The sequence below is a fragment of the Porites lutea genome, chromosome 2, assembly GCF_958299795.1.
Source record: "Porites lutea chromosome 2, jaPorLute2.1, whole genome shotgun sequence".
Lineage (NCBI taxonomy): Eukaryota > Metazoa > Cnidaria > Anthozoa > Scleractinia > Poritidae > Porites > Porites lutea.
This window is the reverse complement of record NC_133202.1, coordinates 54,791,268-54,812,834: the sequence shown is the minus strand read 5'-3', so window position 1 is coordinate 54,812,834 and position 21,567 is coordinate 54,791,268. Positions and strand designations below refer to the sequence as shown.

General features: G+C 38.3%; 1 protein-coding gene across 1 annotated transcript in view; it reads right to left on the bottom strand.

Moving 5' to 3' along the window:
- The window catches only part of LOC140926431 (uncharacterized), a gene marked incomplete at its 3' end in the record, with an annotated part of 67,874 nt that extends 49,835 nt beyond the window's left edge, over positions 1-18,039 (bottom strand). The window contains exons 1-6 of the mRNA XM_073376172.1: positions 17,977-18,039; positions 15,335-15,448; positions 12,055-12,141; positions 10,780-10,893; positions 10,318-10,437; positions 823-867 (exon numbers count right to left, since the gene is read on the bottom strand). Coding sequence (XP_073232273.1) covers positions 823-867; positions 10,318-10,437; positions 10,780-10,893; positions 12,055-12,141; positions 15,335-15,448; positions 17,977-18,025 — 529 coding nt within the window. The remainder of the gene's footprint in view (positions 1-822; positions 868-10,317; positions 10,438-10,779; positions 10,894-12,054; positions 12,142-15,334; positions 15,449-17,976) is intronic.
- Positions 18,040-21,567: the final 3,528 nt, after the last annotated feature.

Sequence of the window (21,567 nt, the reverse complement as noted above, 5' to 3'; positions counted from 1 at the left end):
ATGGACCATTCATCACCCCTTTATTAAGTTCCCTTTTTCCTCGTATAGAGGAATTTCCATATTGAGTTTTAAAAGAGGTAAGGAAACTTGGATCTGTAACTTGTGCAAAACGAATTTTTTAAAAAGAGCGAGCGAAGTCGAGCGCCGATGTACTCGGAATACGATTACCATTCACTGTGCAGTAATAATCCGAAAAACTCAATCCTGGTAAAGACTTGATTTTAAAGACTTACTATTTGAGCAATTCTTTCCTACAAAGCCAGGCACGCAAGTGCAGTTGTAGTCATTCACTCCGTCTGTACATGTTCCATTGTTTAGACACGGGTTTGGATAACAGTCATCAGTGTCTGAAGAAAAAAAAAACATGGTTAAGATTGACGACAATAAAATATACATATCTACAACGAACACATAATTATACAAGATTCACTTTTCCCATCAATTGAAGGCACTCAGTCTTATTCCACATAGGCACTCCACACGGGAAATTCTTTAGAAACTAATCTTGCTCAAATTAAAAATGGCCATGGCATAAATATGAATAAGGTTGCCATTTTCCTTGTATAAAGGAATTTCCCTAGTAAGTTTTAAATGAGGTAAGAAAACTTGGATATGTAACTTATGCAAAAGGACTTTTTTAAAAAGAGCGAGCGAAGTCGTGCGCCGATGTACTTAGAATACGATTAAAATTCACTGTTCACTGTTAATCCGAAAATCTCAATCCTCGTAAAGACTTGATTTTTAAAGACTTACTATTCGAGCAATTCTTTCCTACAAAGCCAGGCACGCAAGTGCAGTTGTAGTCATTCACTCCGTCTGTACATGTTCCGTTGTTTAGACACGGGTTTGGATAACAGTCATCAGTGTCTGAAGAAATGGTAAGGATTGACGAGGAACACATAATTATACAAGATTCACTTGTTCGCATCAATTGAAGGCATTCAATTTTACTCCACAAAAGCACTCCACACGGGAAATTCTTTAGAGACTAATCTTGCCCAAATTAAGAATGGCCATGGCATATTATGAATTAATTTGCCTTTTTCCTTAGCTTGTATAGAGGGATGCTCTTATTAAGTTTTAAAAAGGGTGAGGAAACTTGGATCTGTACCTTATGTAAAACGACTTTTTCAAAAGAAACTAACGAGGTCGTGCGCCGATGTACTTGTAATACCATTAACTTTCACTGTTCAGTATTAATCTGACAAGCTAAATCCTTTTAAAGACTTAATTTTTAAAGACTTACTATTTGAGCAATTCTTTCCTACAAAGCCAGGCACGCAAGTGCAGTTGTAGTGATTCACTCCGTCAGTACATGTTCCGTTGTTTAGACACGGGTTTGGATAACAGTCGTCAGTGTCTAAAGAAAAAAAAGGACATGGTATGGATTGACGACAATAAAATATACATATCTACAAGGAACACGTAACATAACATAACATAACATAAAACTTTATTTATATTCGAATTGTAGAGTAGCTAACAAGCTAATATCTTCGTATTTACGCGAGATTCACTTGTCGAATCAATTGAAGGCATTCAGTTTTATTCCACATGGCCACTTCACAAGGGAGTGCTGTATAATTACATTTCACTGTTTATTACCTACCTTTGTAAAAGTTTACAATTCAGATTTTTTTTTTATTTTTTTTATTTCCTTACTTTACTCTTATATCAGGCGAAGAGCCATACCATGGATGTACTGATTCTTTAACCGTTATTATTATTATCATTATTATTATTATTATTATTATTATTATTATTATTATTATTATTATTATTAAATTCTTTTAAAACTAGTCTTGCTCAAATTTAAAATGGCCATAGCAGAAATATAAATAAGTTTGAATTTTTCCTTGCATAGAGGGATGCTCTTAATAAGTTTTAAAAGAGGTAAGGAAACTTGGATCTGTAACTTATCCAAAACAACTCTTTCTAAAGAAGCAAGCGAGGTCGTCCGCCGATGTGCTTGGAATACGATTATCATTTACTTTCCAGTGTTAATCCAAAAATCTCAATCCTTTTAAAGACTTGATTTTTAGGGACTTACTATTTGAGCAATTCTTTCCTACAAAGCCAGGCACGCAAGTGCAGTTGTAGTCATTCACTCCGTCTGTACATGTTCCATTGTTTAGACACGGGTTTGGATAACAGTCATCAGTGTCTGAAGAAGAAAAAGGACATGGTAAGGATTGACGACAATAAAATAGACCAAACTCGTAGTAATATCAAGATATCACGAAGTAGTCGGGTCTCATTTTCGTGAAATAGCCGAAACAAGCCGAAAAGTCACGAACTTGCACGCCCAATCTTGTCCCGAAACTAGTGAATCATTTCATAACTATTTTTTCATATCCCGAACTACCTTGGAAAGGAGCGAGAGAAGTCGTGCGCCGATGTACTTGGAATACGATTACCATTCACTGTTCACTGTTAATCCGAAAATCTCCATCCTGGTAAAGACTTGACTTTTAAAAACTTACTATTTGAGCAATTCTTTCCTACAAAGCCAGGCACGCAAGTGCAGTTGTAGTCATTCACTCCGTCTGTACATGTTCCGTTGTTTAGACACGGGTTTGTATAACAGTCATCAGTGTCTGAAGCAAAAAAGGGACATGGTAAGGATTGACCACAATAAAATATCCATATCTATAAGGAACACATAATTATACAACATTCACTTCTCCCATCAATTGAAAGCACTCAGTTTTATTGCACATGGGCACTCCACACGGGAAATTCTCTTGCGAAAATTAAAAGTGGCCATGGCATAAATATGAATTAAGTTGCCTTTTTCGTTGTATAGAGGAATTTCCCTATTAAGTTTTAAAAGGGGTAAGAAAACTTGGATCTGTAACTTATGCAAAACGACGTTTTTAAAAAGAGCGAGCGCCAATGTACTTGGAATACGATTACCACACACTGTGCAGTGTTAATCCGAAAATCTCAATCCTGGTAAAGACTTGATTTTTAAAGACTTACTATTTGAGCAATTCTTTCCTACAAAACCAGGCACGCAAGTGCAGTTGTAGTCATTTACTCCGTCTGTACATGTTCCATTGTTTAGACACGGGTTTGGATAACAGTCATCAGTGTCTGAAGAAAAAAAAAACATGGTAAGGATTGACGACAATAAAATATCCATATCTACAAGGAACACATAATTATACAAGATTCACTTGTTCGCATCGATTGAAGGCACTCAGTTTTATTCCACATGGGTACTCCACGTGGGAAATTCTTTTGAAACTTCAGACAAAATGTCTTTGTGCAGCATTTTGTAACTTTAAATTCATCATAAAACAGTTTGAAAGGAGGGCTCACTCGTGAAATGTTGTTCAACACTTGAAGAGAAATTTCGTGTGTCTGCGCGGCCACGTAATACCTTCTCTTAATTCCTCTAGTAAATTAAAGACTAAACTCGGAGTGATGTCAAGATATCACGAAGTAGTCGGGTCTCATTTTCGTGAAATAGCCGAAACAAGCCGAAAAGTCACGAACTTGCACGCCCAATGTTGTTCCGAAACTAGTGAATCATTTCATAACTTTTTTTCATATCGCGGGTCGCAGTAGCGCAATCGGCTAATCCCTCAACTTAGAGTCTCCTCTGATCTGAAGGTCACACAGGTGAGTCAGTTCAAACCCCGGGAAGGCCAAAATAATACTTCTTTCCTCCTCGAAAAAGTTAAAGAATAAATCAAAGAAATCGAAGTGATCTCGAGATATCGCGAACTAATTCGGCTCTCACTTCGTTAAATAGCCGAATAAAACCGAAAACCTACAGACTTTGCGTGCCCAATCTTGTCAAAGAAAGTCAACTTTGATACATTCCTGAGCGTCGCGAATCCTTTACTTCGCGCTCCGCCGGAGTAATTAAGTTGCTTTTTTCCTTGTATAGAGGATTTTTCCTATTAAGATTTAAAAAAGGTAAGGAAACTTGGATATGTAACTTCTGCAAAACGACTTTTTGTAAAGGAGCGAGTGAAGTCGTGCGCCTATGTACTTGGAATACGATTACCATTCACTGTTTGTGTTGTTTGAGTGGTTACGTTTTAAGAAGACGCAAAAAATAATGTTTTGATCATGGAGGTTCAGAAGAGCATCGTGGCCGTCCGGCAACAGGACGTTCTCAAGAGTCTTTGGAGATAGAGAAGCTTAGCCGATTGATCTGGAATGGTTCTAGGAGTAGAGTGTGGCTTACGAAAAGAATACACGACACTTGGAAAGTGGTTAAAGGCATGAGTTCGTTCAGCTTTGATTTGATTTTTGACTCCGACCTTTAGTTATACCGGTAAAAATGTAAAAAAAAAAAGTAAAAAAGGTACGACTCGAATCAGGGACACCAAGCATACAAGGAATAGAAACTCTAATACAATAAATAGAGAAACAAAGAGTGAATGAAAGCACGTTGGTTGACAGTCTGCGCAGCCTACCACGTGACGAAGCTGGGAATTATTCCATCAAGCGAATTTAACGGCCTTCAAACAAAGAATACCAATTCCGTAAACCAATTTCCAACCATTTTCGTGTAGTGAAAAAATTGGAGAAAATTGAAATAACAAAAAATGAAAATTCAATATATCAGTAAAGGGAGGGAAAGAGAGCCGGGCGCGCCCCCACTTAACCACTCTATCTTGGCCGCGCAAACGCATTTCGCGGCAATGATAACACCTCGAAAAACGCTCATAATATTCCCACATTTTACACAGGCCAAAATATCGTCAAATGACTCAGAAAAAACTCGCGCGTTCTCCACATAAGAAAAACCCAGTGCACATCAAAATTCCTCACACAGTCGATTTATTCAAGATCCCGGATGTAAACCAGCGTTTTTAAAAGGACAGTTTTTAACGAAGTCTTCTGCCTGGTCAGAAATCAGCATTAACTTTGCTCCCTCCGAATAGACTTGACTCCTAGAACCTAGTTTCTGCTGTGGCCAGAGACTCGTCTTCACCTGGGACAAAGCTCTCAATATCGATAGCTTTACGTCTTGAGCCCGAGATCAATTTTTCATCCGTATAACCAAATGAGACGAAAAACGGTAAGATACTGGACGCGGCAGACTTTTCCAATCGTGAGACTTGTTCCTTCATTCGCCATTATTACGCTTTGGCGTAATAATGAATGAGCGAATAATGCATGAATGAGCCAAGGCGGTGGCTGATAGTCTATTTTAACTATAGAATTTGTTTAATTCATTTCTGCCAATAAGTTAACATCAGATTTTACTCGAAAGCGGCGACCCGAAATCAGCTACAATCGTAGTGGCCCCATTTAGCTTGAGGAGCGGTGATCTCCTTGCTTGAAAAAATTGGACAATTTTCGAATGGATGGGATGTAATTGTTTACACTTAATTACATCGTTTGAAGAGCAAAAACGGAAACAGTAATAAGAGTGGCTCCACGTAATTTTCAACTAGACGTGGAAATAGCCAGAAAAGAACCTGGGGCCCGTTCCTCGAAAGTCCCAGTAACTTTGCGGGCCCGAAATGGAATATTCAAATCAAAATCTAAAAGGATAAGAGCACGGGTTCTAAATAGCAAACCCGTCAATTTTGTTTTGCTAACTGATGGTTTTATGATGTTTTCTCAAAAACTATTGAAACCTCTATCTTGAACTGGTGAAAACAAGAACAGCTTTTTGGGCCCGTTAATTATTGGGAGTTTCAAGAAATGCCCCCCTGGCCTCAGACCTCGCCAAAATAAACCCCTGTGAGCCATAGTTACAAAATCGTTGGTTTATATCCAATCGATTAAACAATATTTCTTTAACGGAGTTTTTTCTTCTCGAGGCCTAAAATTGGCAAAAATCATGCGAAATTAGAGTCATATTCCGTGGCTCGTATATTTTAAAATAAAGTTTGCTACTAAAATTTAATGGCACGTCAAATGTTTACTATCATTTCTCTATGGTTTCCATTAATTAGATCGCAATTTGATCCACATGAGATTTTTCAAGAACTTTTTAAAGTTGTTGACTCAAAATCGCTTATGAACCAACGTCCAAAATTTAGCCCTTTTTCACGAGCTAAAAAAGCGGTCTTGTACATGGCTTTCACCACCAAGGCTTGTTTGTTTAGCCTTAAAGAGCATTCTTTTTTTCTTCAAACACAACATGGATAGCGTTCTTCTCAAAAATTCGTTTCCCATAACTGTTAAGGATATTAAATTTCTTAAATTATCGTGTAACTATAAAGGACCATCCTTTACTATTCCCCCAACTAAATCAGTTCACGTTTTTTGAAAAAAAAAAAAGATTAAAGAAAAGAAAAAAAAGACAATTACTTATTTGGGCCGACAAAACTAAATTTAAAGATTTCCCCTTTAATTACTATCACAGCTCACTTATCAATAAGATTTAAGTTTGTTGTTCAAACTACGTCAATTAAAGACTAAGACGGTTAGTACGATTCAGTTATCCTAGTAGTAGGTTTGTTGACTAATATAGCAGGATATATTCGTAGACACTTGTGCTTTTGGGTTACCGTAAAATTCCGAAAATAAGGCCCGGGGCTTATATTTTTCAAAGGCCCTTTTTGAGGGGCTTATTTTTGGAGGGGCTTATATTCGGAGGAGCTTATGTACAGAGGGAAATTTGCGTTTCAAAATCGATTGGGCTAACTTGTAGTGGGAAGGAAATTTACCATTTGTGCTTTGTTTTACTTTGTATTCGAGGGCAAATTCCAAGTACAACCCCCCCGGGGGGCTTATATTCGGAGGGGCGATTTAACGGAGGGATTTTTGCGTTACGATTTTCGGGGGCTTATATTTGGAGGGGCTTATACATGGAGGGGCTTATTTTCGGAATTTTACGGCATTTGCAAAAAGTCGCGCGTGCCACCATTAGGTGTTTACGTGTGAACAAATTCTCTATTGAGTATTCATAATTTAATAAAATGACATAGTTTTGTTGATTAGTTGGCTCGTTATGTAGTTTTCACTAATTAGATCGCGATTTGATCAACATGAGATTTTTCAAGAAATATCTACAGTTGTTGACCCAAAATCGCTTAACCAACGGCCAAAATCTAGCCTTTTCAGCTTTTTTTTCATGAGCTAAAAAAGCGGTCTGGTACATGGCTTTCACCACTAAGGCTTGTTAAGCCTGAAAAAGCATTTTTTTTTCAAATTAGTGAAATAAAATTTTTGGGTAAATGAAATCACGAGCGCTGACAAAGCGAAACAAATGCAAATGTTACACTAAAAACGGGGGAAAACGTGACCTCTGACCCAAGCACAGCCAAATGCGAATTACGGTAGGCACCAGACCTTTCGTTATTTTGTTACTTCACGAAGCAATATTGGTCCGAAATGTGTATAGACTAGAGCTGTGTTGAAGTATTATGTGTTCAAAAGTCCTGACTACGTGGTAAAAGTACAACACGACATGGTCACATGAGTAATCTGTTCGTTTTCTGAAGTTCATGAAGCGAGGTGTGCGAATCAATGCATCAACAATGTTCAATCCGATACCCACCTGAGACTTTTCCAGTTTAAGACTCCATAATCCTTCACAGAAGACGTCTCGGAATGACTTTTAGAAGGAAATGAAGGAAGTATTTGAATTTATAACTGCAGCTGACGGACATATTACAATTCCACTTGCCGACACGGTCAAACGCAAACAACTGTCAAACTGCCACAGGCAAACCAGTTTTCAATGCAGTCATGCAAAGCATGTCACGTCACGTAACTCTGCCCCTCGCATTCAAGTTGTTTAAGAAGGAGGAAAAAAATTCTTCCATGCTGTGTGCTCAAACATTTATGAAATGAAACTGCGTTGGATTGTTTCATTTAATAACTATTTAATGACCTCGGAATGAAACTTTTTCTGAATTGTGTCAACTGACAAACAAAAGTCCAAAGACTTTTAACTGCAAAGTTGATCATACGTGTATTGCTTTTGCAGGACAATTTTTCGGCTGGCGATACCAGCCTTCTTCAGGTTTTCAGATGTTACTAAATTTATGATAGCAATTGCAATGTATTTATTTTCGTTTTTAACCAAAAAAAAAAAAAATGGAATACTGGAATTACAATACAAAAAATTGTACAAAATGGAGAGGCGGAAACTGTGACGTACAACATACGAAAGAAAACAAAAACTAATAAGGATTTAGATTACAATAATTCGCCGAGGCGGTTTAGGCCATTAGGTTTAAGGGTCATGTCAGCTAATACACCAAGAGGGTTTGGAAGCTTTAACTAACAGGAACCAATACTTCTAGCACGAGGGGTACTCGAGAGCTACTACAACAGAGTCTATACTACAACAGAGTCTGTAATATTTTGTTTATGGTCATGCAAATAAATCTTATTGTTGTTGTTGTTGTTGTTGTTGAGTCTATACTATTTGAGTTTGTTAGCTTTTGTCGTTACAGCCGTAGACTGCAAAACAGTCGGGTTTTTTTCTCAAAATCAGTAAAGAAATCGGTAAAGCGAGGCGTAAGAATCGTACTCGCGCGAAGCGCGCGAGCCTCAAGCGGCCCGTTCCAGACCTTTTGTTTGACTGCTCGCGCGTACTTGAATACACAAATATACGGACTGTTTTGCAGTCTATTACAGCCGTACATGACTGCATTCATTCGCATGTTGGCGAAGATGCCTCCTGTCAGGGCCCGCGCAGCGGGGGAGGGGCTGGGGACCCAGAAACGAAACGTCAAGTTTATAAAGATGCGAAAGCTCACAATGTTTATCACCGCTGTTTGTGTTTTACTTTTGATCAAACTACGATGGCCCAAAAATAAAAGTCTCTATGATAGATGAAATGGCCAATTGCCCCGATCTGCAAACTTCTGCTGGATAACCCTGCGACCATCGCAGCAGGAAAAGGTTCTAAACCGCAAGGAGAGAACGGGCAATCTTTTATGTGAATGAAACGCAAAAAATTTTGATGCTGCTGTGCATGGCTACACTTCCTTTCTCGTTTGTTAAACTAGTAAAAGAAAATGATTGATGAGTTGTAAGTAACTGTAAACCATTTTAAAGTCCTCAACACCCCCCACCAACTGCACTTCAAAAGAGGTGGTCGGCCCCCGCACTGTGAAAACTGCTCCGCGGGCCCAGCCTGTGCCGCATCGCTTATATAACTTTGGGGTTGAGCAGGCTTTTTTAGGGGATTCGTGATTCCTCTCTCCCCACAAGCGAAAAGTGTGATTTTTTTTAGCTCTTATCTTTAATAACTTTATCCACCGTATGACGCCTACCGTAAATCGCATTTGTTTATGCTTGGGTCAGATGTCACGTTTTCCCCCCGCTTTTAGTGTAACATTTGCATTTGTTTCGCTTTGTCAGCGCTCATGATTTCATTTACCCAAAAATTTTTATTTTGCTAATTTGAAGAAAAAAGAATGCTCTTCCAGGCTAAAACAAGCCTTGGTAGTGAAAACCATGTACCAGACCGCTTTTTTAGCTCATGAAAAAGGGCTAAATTTTGGCCGTTGGTTAAGCGATTAAATTGAGTCAACAACCTTAGACATTTCATATATGGTGGCACGCGCGACTTTTTACAAAGATCCCAAAAGCACATGTGGAATAGTAGACTGTTCCCAGTCCTCTATTTTTCCGTAAGATCATCGAGATCGAGCGCTTTGTGTTACGGGCTGCCATCTTGCAAGAGTGTCAAAACTACTTAGGGGGTGGGGCGGTTTGGGAGGAAGCACTAATGGTGGCACGCGCGACTTTTTACAAAGATCCCAAAAGCACGAGTGAAATAGATAACGATAGACTATAAACCGCGAGTAGAATGAACAAAAATCACTTTCTGCTAGCTATGTCGTAAAATGCATTCTTCAACTCTGATTCCACCAGTTACGTAAGCCATGATGGGGATCAAGTTTGACTCCTAAAGTTGTACGCTTCGGGAAGCAAGGCAATATCTTCATTAAAGAAATCACTGTACACCCGAAAAGAAGATCCGAAGACAAATTAGTCAGGAAGTTTAAGGTCTACGAATATATCCTGCTATATTACTCAACAAACCTACTACTAGGAGAACTGAATCGTACTAATCGTCTTAGTCTTTAGTTGACGTAGTTTGAGCAACAAACTTAATCTTATTGATGAGTGAGCTGTGACACTAAAGGGAAAATCTTTAAATTTAGTTTTGCCGGCCCAAATAAAAATATTGGGGGAATACTGAAGGGTGGTCTTTATAGTTACATGATAATTTAAGAAATTTCATATCCTGAACAGTTATGCGAAACAAATTTTTGAAAAGAACGCTATCTATGTTGTGCGGCAGTACACTTGGAATATGGTAATATTTCATGATTAATTTAAAAATCTGAAGACTTATATCTCTTAATTTAAACTTACCATTGGAGCTGCTCTTGTTTACAAAGTCAGGCGCGCATGTGCAGTTGAAGAAATTTGCCTCTTCTATACAAGTTCCATTATTTAGACACGGGATTGGAGAACAGTCATCAGACTGAGTGTCTAAACAGAAATGGTCATGGAAAGTCTGGCGTTAATAGACAATTTATATCTGAACGTCGCAATTATAGTGAATTACAGTATATATTACAACGGTATGACCAATTGGAAGGGAAGAATCGATTTGACGTACATTGGTAACAGGCAAATTACTGTTTTCTCTTAACCTTTCCCATACAAGAACAGAGAGGTTCTTCTTTAAAATTATAAAAAGAGCTATAGAGAGCGACTTTTCCGGCAGAAACGAAATGCTGTTGAGCGCAAATATGTAATTACTTGGAAAACGGTTATATGCGCACTTGAATACCTGATGTTTATACTGTGATACGATATTGTTAAACTTACTATCAGAGCAGTTCTCCCTTACAAGGCCAGGCACGCACGAGCAATTGTAGTCGTTCAGTCCATCAATGCAAGTTCCATTGTTTAGACACGGGTTTAGATAACAGTCATAGATGTCTGAGAAGAAACAGACATGGAAACACTTATAATAATCATAACATTCCAGCGGCTTAGCTAGCGAGTTGTGGGATTTTTGATACAGGCACCAAACTTCTATGAACATATACATTCCAAGACTGGTCATTTCCTGATATAATGCCAAATTAAATTTTTCTTATTCCAATTAGTTGGCCCAGGAAGGGGGTGTGTGTGTGTGTTACTCCCTTATTTAGCCTGGACGGATATCTGCCGTTTCACAGGGTATAGTTTTCAGGGTCCTGACTCTTAAACAGGGTATACAATTTTAGTACTTGACGTCTCCAACTGGTCCAGAAGCGACCCATAATCGTGAAAGCTGCAGATGGACGGTATACATTAAGTGGAACAAACAGTTTTTCCGAAACAAGTAGTTCCATGGTCTTGTATTGAAAATTTACGTAATTCTGTATGCAAAAGCCATGAATCGGGGTCATAAAATAAAGTCTCTCTCTTTTACCAGGGTGTAGCAACGACGACGGCAAAGGCAACGAGAACGTCGAAAAACCACCGGTTTCATACGCACAGCTCGCCTCATGTAACGGAATCCAAGACAGTCTTGGAGTCGGGATTCCAGACCATGGGTTCTGGATTCCAGGAACTGGATACCGGATTCTTGGTCAGTTGACTTGGTTGGTTTGGACATGGAACCTGGTGTTTGGTTTTTTAGTAGAAGTGTAAACCGGAATACCTGGAATTAAAACCTCTCAGTAGAGCAAGGGAGAGATCCAACAACAAACTCAACCTACATATAGCGTCGACACCGGGACTCGCACCCAGGCCACACCGCTGGGAGGCAACACACTTGTCTTTTTTCTTCTGCATCATTTCTTTGCAGTCACTGCATGATTAGGACGTGAATTGCAAATTTCGTTTTTTCTCGAGGACGTAAACGATCGTCGTCGAAATTTTCGATTTATCTCCAGGGGATTGCGCCTGCATTTGACAAGGTATTTGGTTTTGGAATCACTCCTCATAAGCGACGTTTTCATTGTCTTCACCGTCCTCGGATCTTAACGTCCCTAATATCCTTTAACGTATAGGAAACGACTTTTCCAGTGGTGCGACAAATACGCTTGGAATACGGTTATATTCACTGATTGATTTAAAAATCTGAATACTAAGACATAATAATGCACTTACTATGATTCAAGACGCTCAAGTCTATTGAAATGGAAGGCAAGCATGTGCAATTGAAGACATTCACTCCATCTGAACATGTTTTGTTGGCTAGGTCATCAGTGACTGAAGTGAAAAAGACATGGAAAGTCCTGACTAAAATACAATAATTTATATATATCTCTAAACGCCGTGCAAATAATTATATATCAACGAACATATAATGGAGCAAATTTAATAACCAGAATCTGGGGAATGGGAGTCGAACCAGGGGATCTCGACGACCAAATTTTTCCAAATAAGCTCAAATATGCATGAGCTCAGGTGAGAGGTGTCTCAAATGGTTTCCCCTATGCTTTAGAAGCCTGTTTGGCAAATTTGTGGCTGCACTGAAAACTATTATCTATTCGGATGTCTCTTTGATCGTGTCGAAAGTTGAGAAAGGTATTTATTCAGTCGGTGGCACAGGCGGCTCGGAAGAAAAATTCAGTTTTAGGTGGCTTTTTCACCTCATCCCAATCGGTTAGCTACCCTCACCTGATGCATGCACCGGTACAATCGAAAGTTGGAGGGTATGGAGTAGATGTACTTTCTGGCATTAGGAAATTCTAGGAAACGTTTTTTCTTCATACTAAAATTTTCAGAAGACCCTTTTTTTAAAAAAAAGTTATCGTAATAACTTTGTAATAATATGTAAGTGACACAACCTCCAAAAATCGTACATCTATATGTAGCTCTATTTAAAAACACGCTGATAGAATATCTTAGATGGATGAAATTGTTATCCAAATATTTTTTAGACTCTGCCGAACTTTAGAAATTTCTAGAGAACATTTTTTTAACTATAGTTTTAATTCGTTTTGGAAAGAAAACTGTTGGCACCGTTCCAAGACATCGCCTGAAAATGTTTTAATATTTTGCGCGCAGACGTTATGGTATCCTAGAACGTTTGAAATATGGTCAGGAAACAGAGCAGCTGATATTTTCAAGTTTGAAACAGCCAGGAAAGTAGGAAGTTGAGGACTTTTACGGTAAAGGTGATCCGAAAATTATAGGGATCAAAACTTACCCTTTGGAAAATTTCAACCAGATAAAAGGCTCCCGAAAATTCTAAGTGACCTTTTTAGGGTAAAAATCTGTTATAAATGGACAATCATGACACGATATTTTAGATGTTCGAAAATCCTAGGAGAGGCGGGCAAGTAAGAAATTTTACAACAAATGTTCCGAAAATTCTAGATCTCAAATCGTCTTCCGAACAGATTATTTCGAAAATTGACATTGGGTGCCACTGATGAGTATTTAGAACAATGAGAAAGTGAACTTCGTCTTCTATTTGATTACATCCACAAAGAGGGCATTTCCTATTATCTCTGGTAGTTTGATTGTATATTAGTACCAAGTTCTATCATTAGTTTGAGGTTACTTTTTCCTGGCACGGTTCTGAAAGACCATAATCTTAGTTTTATTGAGATTGATTTTTATCATCCACGAATTACAGTAGGAAGACAGCTTATCAAGGCAATTTTGTAATCCTGTTTTGGATCGCGATAATATGATTAAATCATCTGCATAAAAAAGTCAATTTAATTTTGCACTGTTTGGCAAAACAAAAGGATCAGATAATATATTTTCAAATGCGGAATGTGGGTCGCTTATACAGCTATTTCGAGAAAGGTTGTTGGAAAAAATGTGCACGCGACAATCCCGAAAGGTAATATGGGATATGATCAATATACTGTTCCTGACACTGTAGCTGTTGAATCTAACTTTGTTGCTTTCCTTTAGCAGTCGCAAACATACGTCCATGGCCTCTCGTGCCATTCTTTCAAATTTCTTTGAAGAACAGTGAACTCAAAACCACCCACAATACCTTTCGGGATTGTCGCGTGCACTTTTTCCGACAACCTTTCTCGAAATACCTGTGTATAAAGATTAAAAGCAGTGGACTTAAGATGTAGCCTTGCCTTGCAGTGGACTTAAGATACAGCCTTGCCACACACCTCTCGCATAATGGAAGGGTGGCGTGTTTGCTTTTGAGCGATTTTGATTGCGCATGTAGAGTTGAAATGTGAGCTTCCAATCAAGTTGTTGACGATTAAATGAAAACGCCGTTGCGACTTCTCTGAAGTTCTTTTGATTAAGCATAATTTAGCGAAGATTTGAAAACTGATGGTTACTTTAAAACGATAGCAAACGATGAATTTAAGTAAGTATAATTATTTCGAGAAGAAGGGACAAAATTTTGAAATTGTTTCAGGGTTTGATGACCCCTTGGAACCTACAGGCGAAGCAACTGACTTTATGGTGTAACATTCAACAAATAAACAACAGTTAAAAAAATTCAATTTTCCAGCCACTATCGGAGAAGAAAATTAATCGTTTTTCTTTTTTTATGTAAACGTTGGTATGACGTTTTTGCATTAATCTTGTTGGGTAGACTATTTTTTTCACTCAACTTTAAAGTAAAGAAAATGTTTCGGAATGACGAGATAAAACGTATCTGAGAAACAAATTTAAGCAAACATACCGTGACATTAAGAGTTGCACTTACAATATATTTATCAGACTTGAAATAATGGCCGGTCAACGGACAGTGTCCAGTCAAAAAATGCTTTGTCCAGTCAAATGCCTGGATGACCAGAGATTTTGTCCACTCTTTAACGCTTCTAATGTAATTCAAACCTTAATAACTACTCCACAACAATTTAATGCGTGGGAGAACCTACTTTCCTCATCAATTCTTTATCTTTGTGGTTAGTTTTCGGGTGGGTTTTTTACTTTCTTTGACGATCTTTAATGGAATATTGAAACTCCGTTTAAAACGATACTAAATCACTCTTTCAAGCTTTTTTTCACCTCAATGTCTTGTAATTTTCCACTTCGAATGGGAACATCTAACTGATACTGTCCCCCTCTCTCTTCCTCAGTATCCAGTTTAACTTAAATTTGCATGACCTCAAAACTGTCAAAATTTAGTGGAACTACGAGCAATTGTTTGCACTTACAGTAATAAATACATGTTGCTTCGCGTAATCGTAGGAGCCTGAGAACGAATTACACTAAACCCTGGCGGATCCAGACCTTTAGATAAGGGGGAGACCTGGTCACCCATACCCTGAAATAAGTGGGGGGGAGGCAGGTCTCGACAAAATTTTTTTCGGCCCTTCGGGCCTCAGTTTGGTCTAAAAATTAAAGGGAAGGCCTGGCCCCCCCGGTCCCCTACCCTGGATCCGCCACTGCTTAAAGCGCGTTTCATTTATTTCATCCTAAAATTATGTGTAGATCGCTGCAGAGTACTTACTGATTGTGCAGTTCACTCCTTGAAAGCCAGGGGCACAAATGCAAGTGTAGTTGTTCAATTCACCCAGACATGTTCCATTGTTTGCACACGGATTAGGATAACATGCATCAGTACCTGGTGACGGAAAAAGCAAGACTTTATGCTACTAAAACATAAATACCCTAATGCCCCTTTATCTATATGACAGGTTTTTTTGTAGTTGAAAAATCATAGTTTTCCCTTACCTGTGGTTTTATTAGTGATAATCGATTGACCTGCTTCAGTCAATAAACCCAAAGGGGCAAAATTTTACAACTCATGGTCAGTCAAAAAGCTTTAACCTCTCCTCCTTTACTGAAAAAGATTTGGCACTGAAAAGTGCGGTGCGGGAGCGACAAGGGGATTTGGAAAATCGTGCGTACCTCTCAAAAAATCCTGGCTATTCCTTAGTAATATGACAAATTACGGTGGAACCTCGATATAACGAATGATTTTCTTTACTCCTATTACTGCAATAGAAATCTATTTCACAAGACTCTCATTCATGCTTAGTTAAATAAGATATGGATATAATATTGCTCAGCAGTCTAAGCCAGGCTGGAACAGCTTGGCTTAGGGTAGCAGTGTTGAAAGACGCACGAGAATTTTGTGTAGACAAATGGTGGGGGGAGGATGGGGGATTTCGATCCCTTCTTGACTGCTCCGCTGGCTGAAAACTAAGCTATAAAGGAGTGTTCTGCTCCAATCCCGTATTTATAGTCCTGCTATACCCTCATGCACGTACCTGCGTGCATTCAATCCTCGGAAGTATTTTATTTTTCGCGTTCTACTTCAGAAATCATTTAATAAATTCTTCAATCGCCATGGTCTTATCGTCGAGAAGCATGGTGCAGCCCTGCGGGAGATGAGATTAGCAATCCAGGCTTGAATTGCACCATCGTACCCTTACATTACTTATTTATTGCATGGTGTTGTATTTCAGTTGTATCTAGGTACGTGTGCGTGTACAATTTTATTTTGAGCGCGCGCATTATTTGTTTATTTATATTTAATTGACGAGTACATTTAGTTCGTTTATTAACGTCTTAATTTTACTTTGCGTTATTTTCCTCACTTATACATTGTCCGTGACTGTGCTCCCATGGTAGGTGGCTCCTCCTAAAATGTTCTGCAATTAGTATAGGATTTAATGGAGCCGAACCAATTGTGGAATTGCACGCATTTTAGGCATCCTACTGATGAACAGTTGCCACACGTAGATATATATTTTTTAGCAACTAAGATAGTTTGCAGTCTGTCTACTTTGAATTGAAATTATGTGAAAAATAACCTCGATATATCGAAACCTCGTTATAGCGAACAAATTTTGCAAGTTTCTTGGCCCTTCGTTATATGGAGGTCCCACAGTATAATGATCCACTAGGAGATTCATTTGCCCAAAGAGATTTTGGGCAAATAACAACTTTTTTTAATGACCACGCTTGTTCGGTCAAGAAAGCTATATATAGAATAATTTGGGATGCTTTCCAATGTTTGTCGGAAGAGAGCAGTATTTTCTTCACACTCGTCATGTACTATTCACTCCTCCAAGCCAACAGTACAAGTGGTGAGCTAAGGCTAATCTGCTCACCATGAAACAATTTAGAAATAGAAAAAGAAAGGCGGAAGAAAATTCGGCGCCATGTTAAATATGCAAACTTCGAGCTAGCAGTTGATAGCTGTTCTTATATATTTGATAATAACTAATACATACTCGTCTCCGATTCTCTTTCAGTTCATATAAATTCCCCTCAAGAGCGCAACACGGATCAACAAAATTGTAATCATTATTTCTTCATGTCTAATGTACAGTTCATGCCATTGCTTTTTTCAGAACAAACTATTATTCAGATCATCTCCTTGTCGACGAATGGTTAGACTTCACCCTCCAATACACTTTCAAATGAAGAGGTAGAGTTGGCTTAGTTTATTATAGTGTTTTCTCAGAAGAAAAGAACTTTCTGACATTTTTATTTCGGAGATAAGGATGATTTTGCCGCTACTAAATAAAAGTATATGCCGTGATATCTTCCCTTTTATCATTTTTTCTCATTGTTCGGTCTAAAAGCGGAAGCAACAGAAATTTCCAGACAAACGAAGAAGACGATCGATTCCGCTCGCGTCAATGCTTTATCTGTCTTTCTGGTCGTCCAAGAATACTCTAGTCTGAAATAAGTTGCGTCCTATATGCCTCTTCTTGGTATTTTGAAGGAAGAGTCATTCCAGTTTTCTACTTTTAGGAACTAGAGGTTCTCTGATTTATTAAATTATCATTGCGCACATTTCAAGCTGTTAGGTTTCCACATAGACAACCAGTATTTTTTTGTTCGGATATATACTAGCGAACATATGGAAAAGATCGAAGAATAATAGTATGCTGGAAGTTTTACTTGTTTTAAAATAAAAAAGAGGATAAATTTGTTGTTGCTTCCTTTTTCTCTTGAAAGCACGTTTGGTCATAAAAAGAAAATGGCGGTCACAGACGTTGTTTTGAAACAGGTGTTGGTATGCTTTCCTTTCTGTTGTTTTAGTAGTTTGAGGTTGAGTTTGAGTTTGAGTGAGCACCCTTTTTCATTGGCATTAGACAAGGTTCAATAAATACATACACATTAAATATACTTTACCCTGTAGTATAGAAACCAGCAAAATGAACGCGCTCCACACAGTTCGCATCACGTTGTTGAGGCGGCCATGAAAAGTGACAGTTCCTTTTGTGTCAGAATTAGAATTTCAATCTTTCATTGAATAATTATAATTATTTGCTGCGGCAACTTCATTCGCCGTTCGACTGTTGTGTGTTATGAGTAATTGTTGTTTGGTAGAAGGTGACGGAATGAATTCTTGAGAAGCTAACCTTTGTGAACGAGCATTTTCTTCCTTTACCTAATCTCTGTCATAAATTAATGTTTAGTCTCTAAACGAAGTGTTTATTTTGGACAGGTTAATCAACTAATGTATACATTTTAATATCTTTGTAATTGCAAAAAGCTCAAATAAAGATCAGGGACGCATGTTTTCCGAGAAATCGACCTTTCACCTCTCCTTTTGACAGTACCAACTTTTCTGTGACTGGCGTCACGTAAAAAAAATCTCGTCCTTAACAAATGGTTGCATATTGCCATGCGTCTGCTAAGTAACAGATCACAAATAACGTCAAAATGTGGTGAAAACAAAAAACGTTAAGTGACACACTCGCCGCAGGTAAGTGTGTCACTGATTTCGTACCAAATTTTGACGTCTTTTGTGATTGCACTGCAACGTAGCCTCGTAAGGCTTGACTGTTCGAGGATTTGTGCCAGTTTAGGCATTTCCACTAAGTCATCATTGCTACGGCTCGTTTCGGCTTCTTTTCTTCTTTCTTATCGTACTTATGAACAGCCTGTGTACAGACGTCCCCCCTCCCTTAGAAAAAATAGGGAGGGGGGACTTCTGCACACAGTCTAACTTGGAAACATTTTATCGCAATTTTACGTTTTCCAAGGCTGATCACTTGCTTAAAGCAGAAAAATTACGTAAACATTTTCAAAACTGCGTGTCTCTTGTAGCGATGACACACGATAACAACTGTTTTCTTACTTGTAAGCAGCTCCTGCTAAAGTCATTCTAAAATAATCTCGAAAACACCTTCAAAAAGATAATCTAAGTTGTCTTGGTTTTTCTAGACCTCTCTAAAGCCTTGACGTTTCCCACAAATATCTTTTGGCTAAAATACAACATTTTTCAAGGTAACAGCCTGCTTCGGTTATTAAGGTGATTTCCTTGATAGCGGTAAGCAAAGAATAGTCATTGAAAGTGCCTTCTCCGATTAATGACAATATTGTCTTCTTGGGTGTGCCTCAAGGCTCCAAATCAGTTGGGGCCTATACTCTGTGTACTGTAGGTCAACGACACACCGAAAACCCTATCCTACTCATGTGCAGTGTTTGCAGGTGACACTTTGATATATAACTTTGGTTGATATAGACATTGATATAGATACTCTTTCCGCTTCTGTTTAAATAGGCCTCTGCCAAATGGTGGTGTAGGTCGTGGTATCCAAATCTGAATGTTGACAAATGAGAATGTATGCGAGTTACAAGATCAAGAGTAGCAACAAACTATTGATATAACATAAACTCAATTCCACTGCAGGAAGTTTCCCTATACAAACATCTTGGTGTGACTCTCTCTAATGACCTTTCCTCGAAAAATGAGTCACATACTGTCCGTTGCTGCAAAATCTAACCGTATACCATCAATATCTATCAGATAAATTAGACCGTATTCAACAAAACGCTTCTAGATTAATTCTCAGCAAGGACAGTCCTAATATACGTTATGACCAAAGAATGTCTAATCTAGGATGTACAACTTTTCAAGCATTTCAAGGGTTTCTGTGGGCATGATGTCCAACTAGAAAATTATGTATACGTAACTTTTTCCGTTGGACGCAGAAGAAATAACAAAAGATCTAAGTTTTGGAAACCCTATCCACGAACAAATTTTTTGTTAGTATTCAACCGGAATTCCCTACTGAATAATGTCGTCGAGGAGGGCAGACAATTTTAGCAAGTTTAAGAAGCTTTTGTACTGACAAATTGGAAATTTTCTAGCCAGTTGACATTGCATTTAATATTATATATTTAGGGAGAGGAACAGCCTTGTAAGACTCTTACAAGGTTGACTGGGGATTCAGTTCTTCTCTTTTGGCACCCTTTTTTCTCTCATCCTTCTTTTCACCTGATCACATGTAGTTTTATGCAAATAAAGGTGTTATCTAATCAATAAATAACTTTCAGAGGAATCGATACTGAACTTTCCCGTCTTATTTGCGTGACTAAGAGACCGCTATTCGTAGATTAATAAGTGGGCTGCTTTACTATTTGTTATTTTTCCTTCACTGAATTCGGCCAGATTTTGTTCAATCAGTTCCCAATGCGTATTTTTTTTTTCATTTTCCTGTCCTCTAACTACTTTTCAACTAACAGCTGCCTTGGCTAAGTTAACCGACAAATAAATATACCTCATTAAATAATCTCTCTTTCAACACAGTTAAAAAAAAAGACGGGTCGAAATATGTCCATCATTGGCAGTTTACATCCTTTAGTCTCTGAAAAGAATGCTGACCGAGATATTCCCGTCATGAGTTGGTTTAATTATTGGCTTGCATTAAACCTTTGAAAAAATGATATTTTTTTAATAGTAAGTAGATTTACTGTGTAGCACTTCTTGATTTTTTTGCAAAGGCACAAGAAGCACGAGAATAGGTTAAAAATTGTGAGTTAAACCTCTATGTATCACGCGATGGCCTGTCTCACTGTACCAAAATTATCATATCTCGGTGAGCATTCGGAAGTCAGCCAAGCGTGGTCATTGCACGCGTGCTGAACAAGAATGCTGTATAATGACAGACTAGTAACAATAGACAACTCCCAAAGCACAAACTCAGCCAAAACGCGAAAAATCTTCAATGTTTACTCAAGTTTGGGCTTATAAAAGATAATGTCACAGTTTTTCAATGACCATCATGAACTTCAGAGTCCGGGTAGTTAGTTAATCAATTGTGGCCCTGAAAAAATTTGAAGGAAAAAAAACTACGAATTTTTGCTTTTTTCGTGAGAAGGACTCTTAAACGCTGACAAACGTCAACAAATAGCGAAAACTATAATTTCTATATGTTTGCTTTGCTCGAAATCGCGCGCATTTACAAGGCCCTAAAGCGTTTTGCTGACTTGCAAGGACCCATCTGTTATAACGATGCCCAAAATAAAGAGATGAATCTCATAGTCTATTAGATATAATCCGTGTAAAGTTTGCTTATCATTTTCGCATAAATTATGACCTAAATTTGGAAACCGCTGAATTTCTCGAATTAGGTCTTTGTGATTTTGGTGAAACTCAGTTCAGCGCAAGGCACTAATGCGCACTATGTGTAGCCGAGAGATTTTCACGAAAAAATGCCGACAACAGCAGATTTTCGACTCAGACCTCAAAGGGGCGTGGCATTATAACCACGTGACATTTACTCCGATCGGCAAAAATTTTATGTTGTATTGTAGATTGATCTATATGTTATCCATTCTATGTGTTAGACTTACGATAAAAGTAAAGGTGGGGATACCAGAGAGCTTCAAAGTAGGATGCTACCCCCACCAAAAAACTGGGTCGAGTCACCTTAACCACACTTTTTACCATAATGCATTGCATTTAACCAGAGTGCATTGCGCCACGAACAA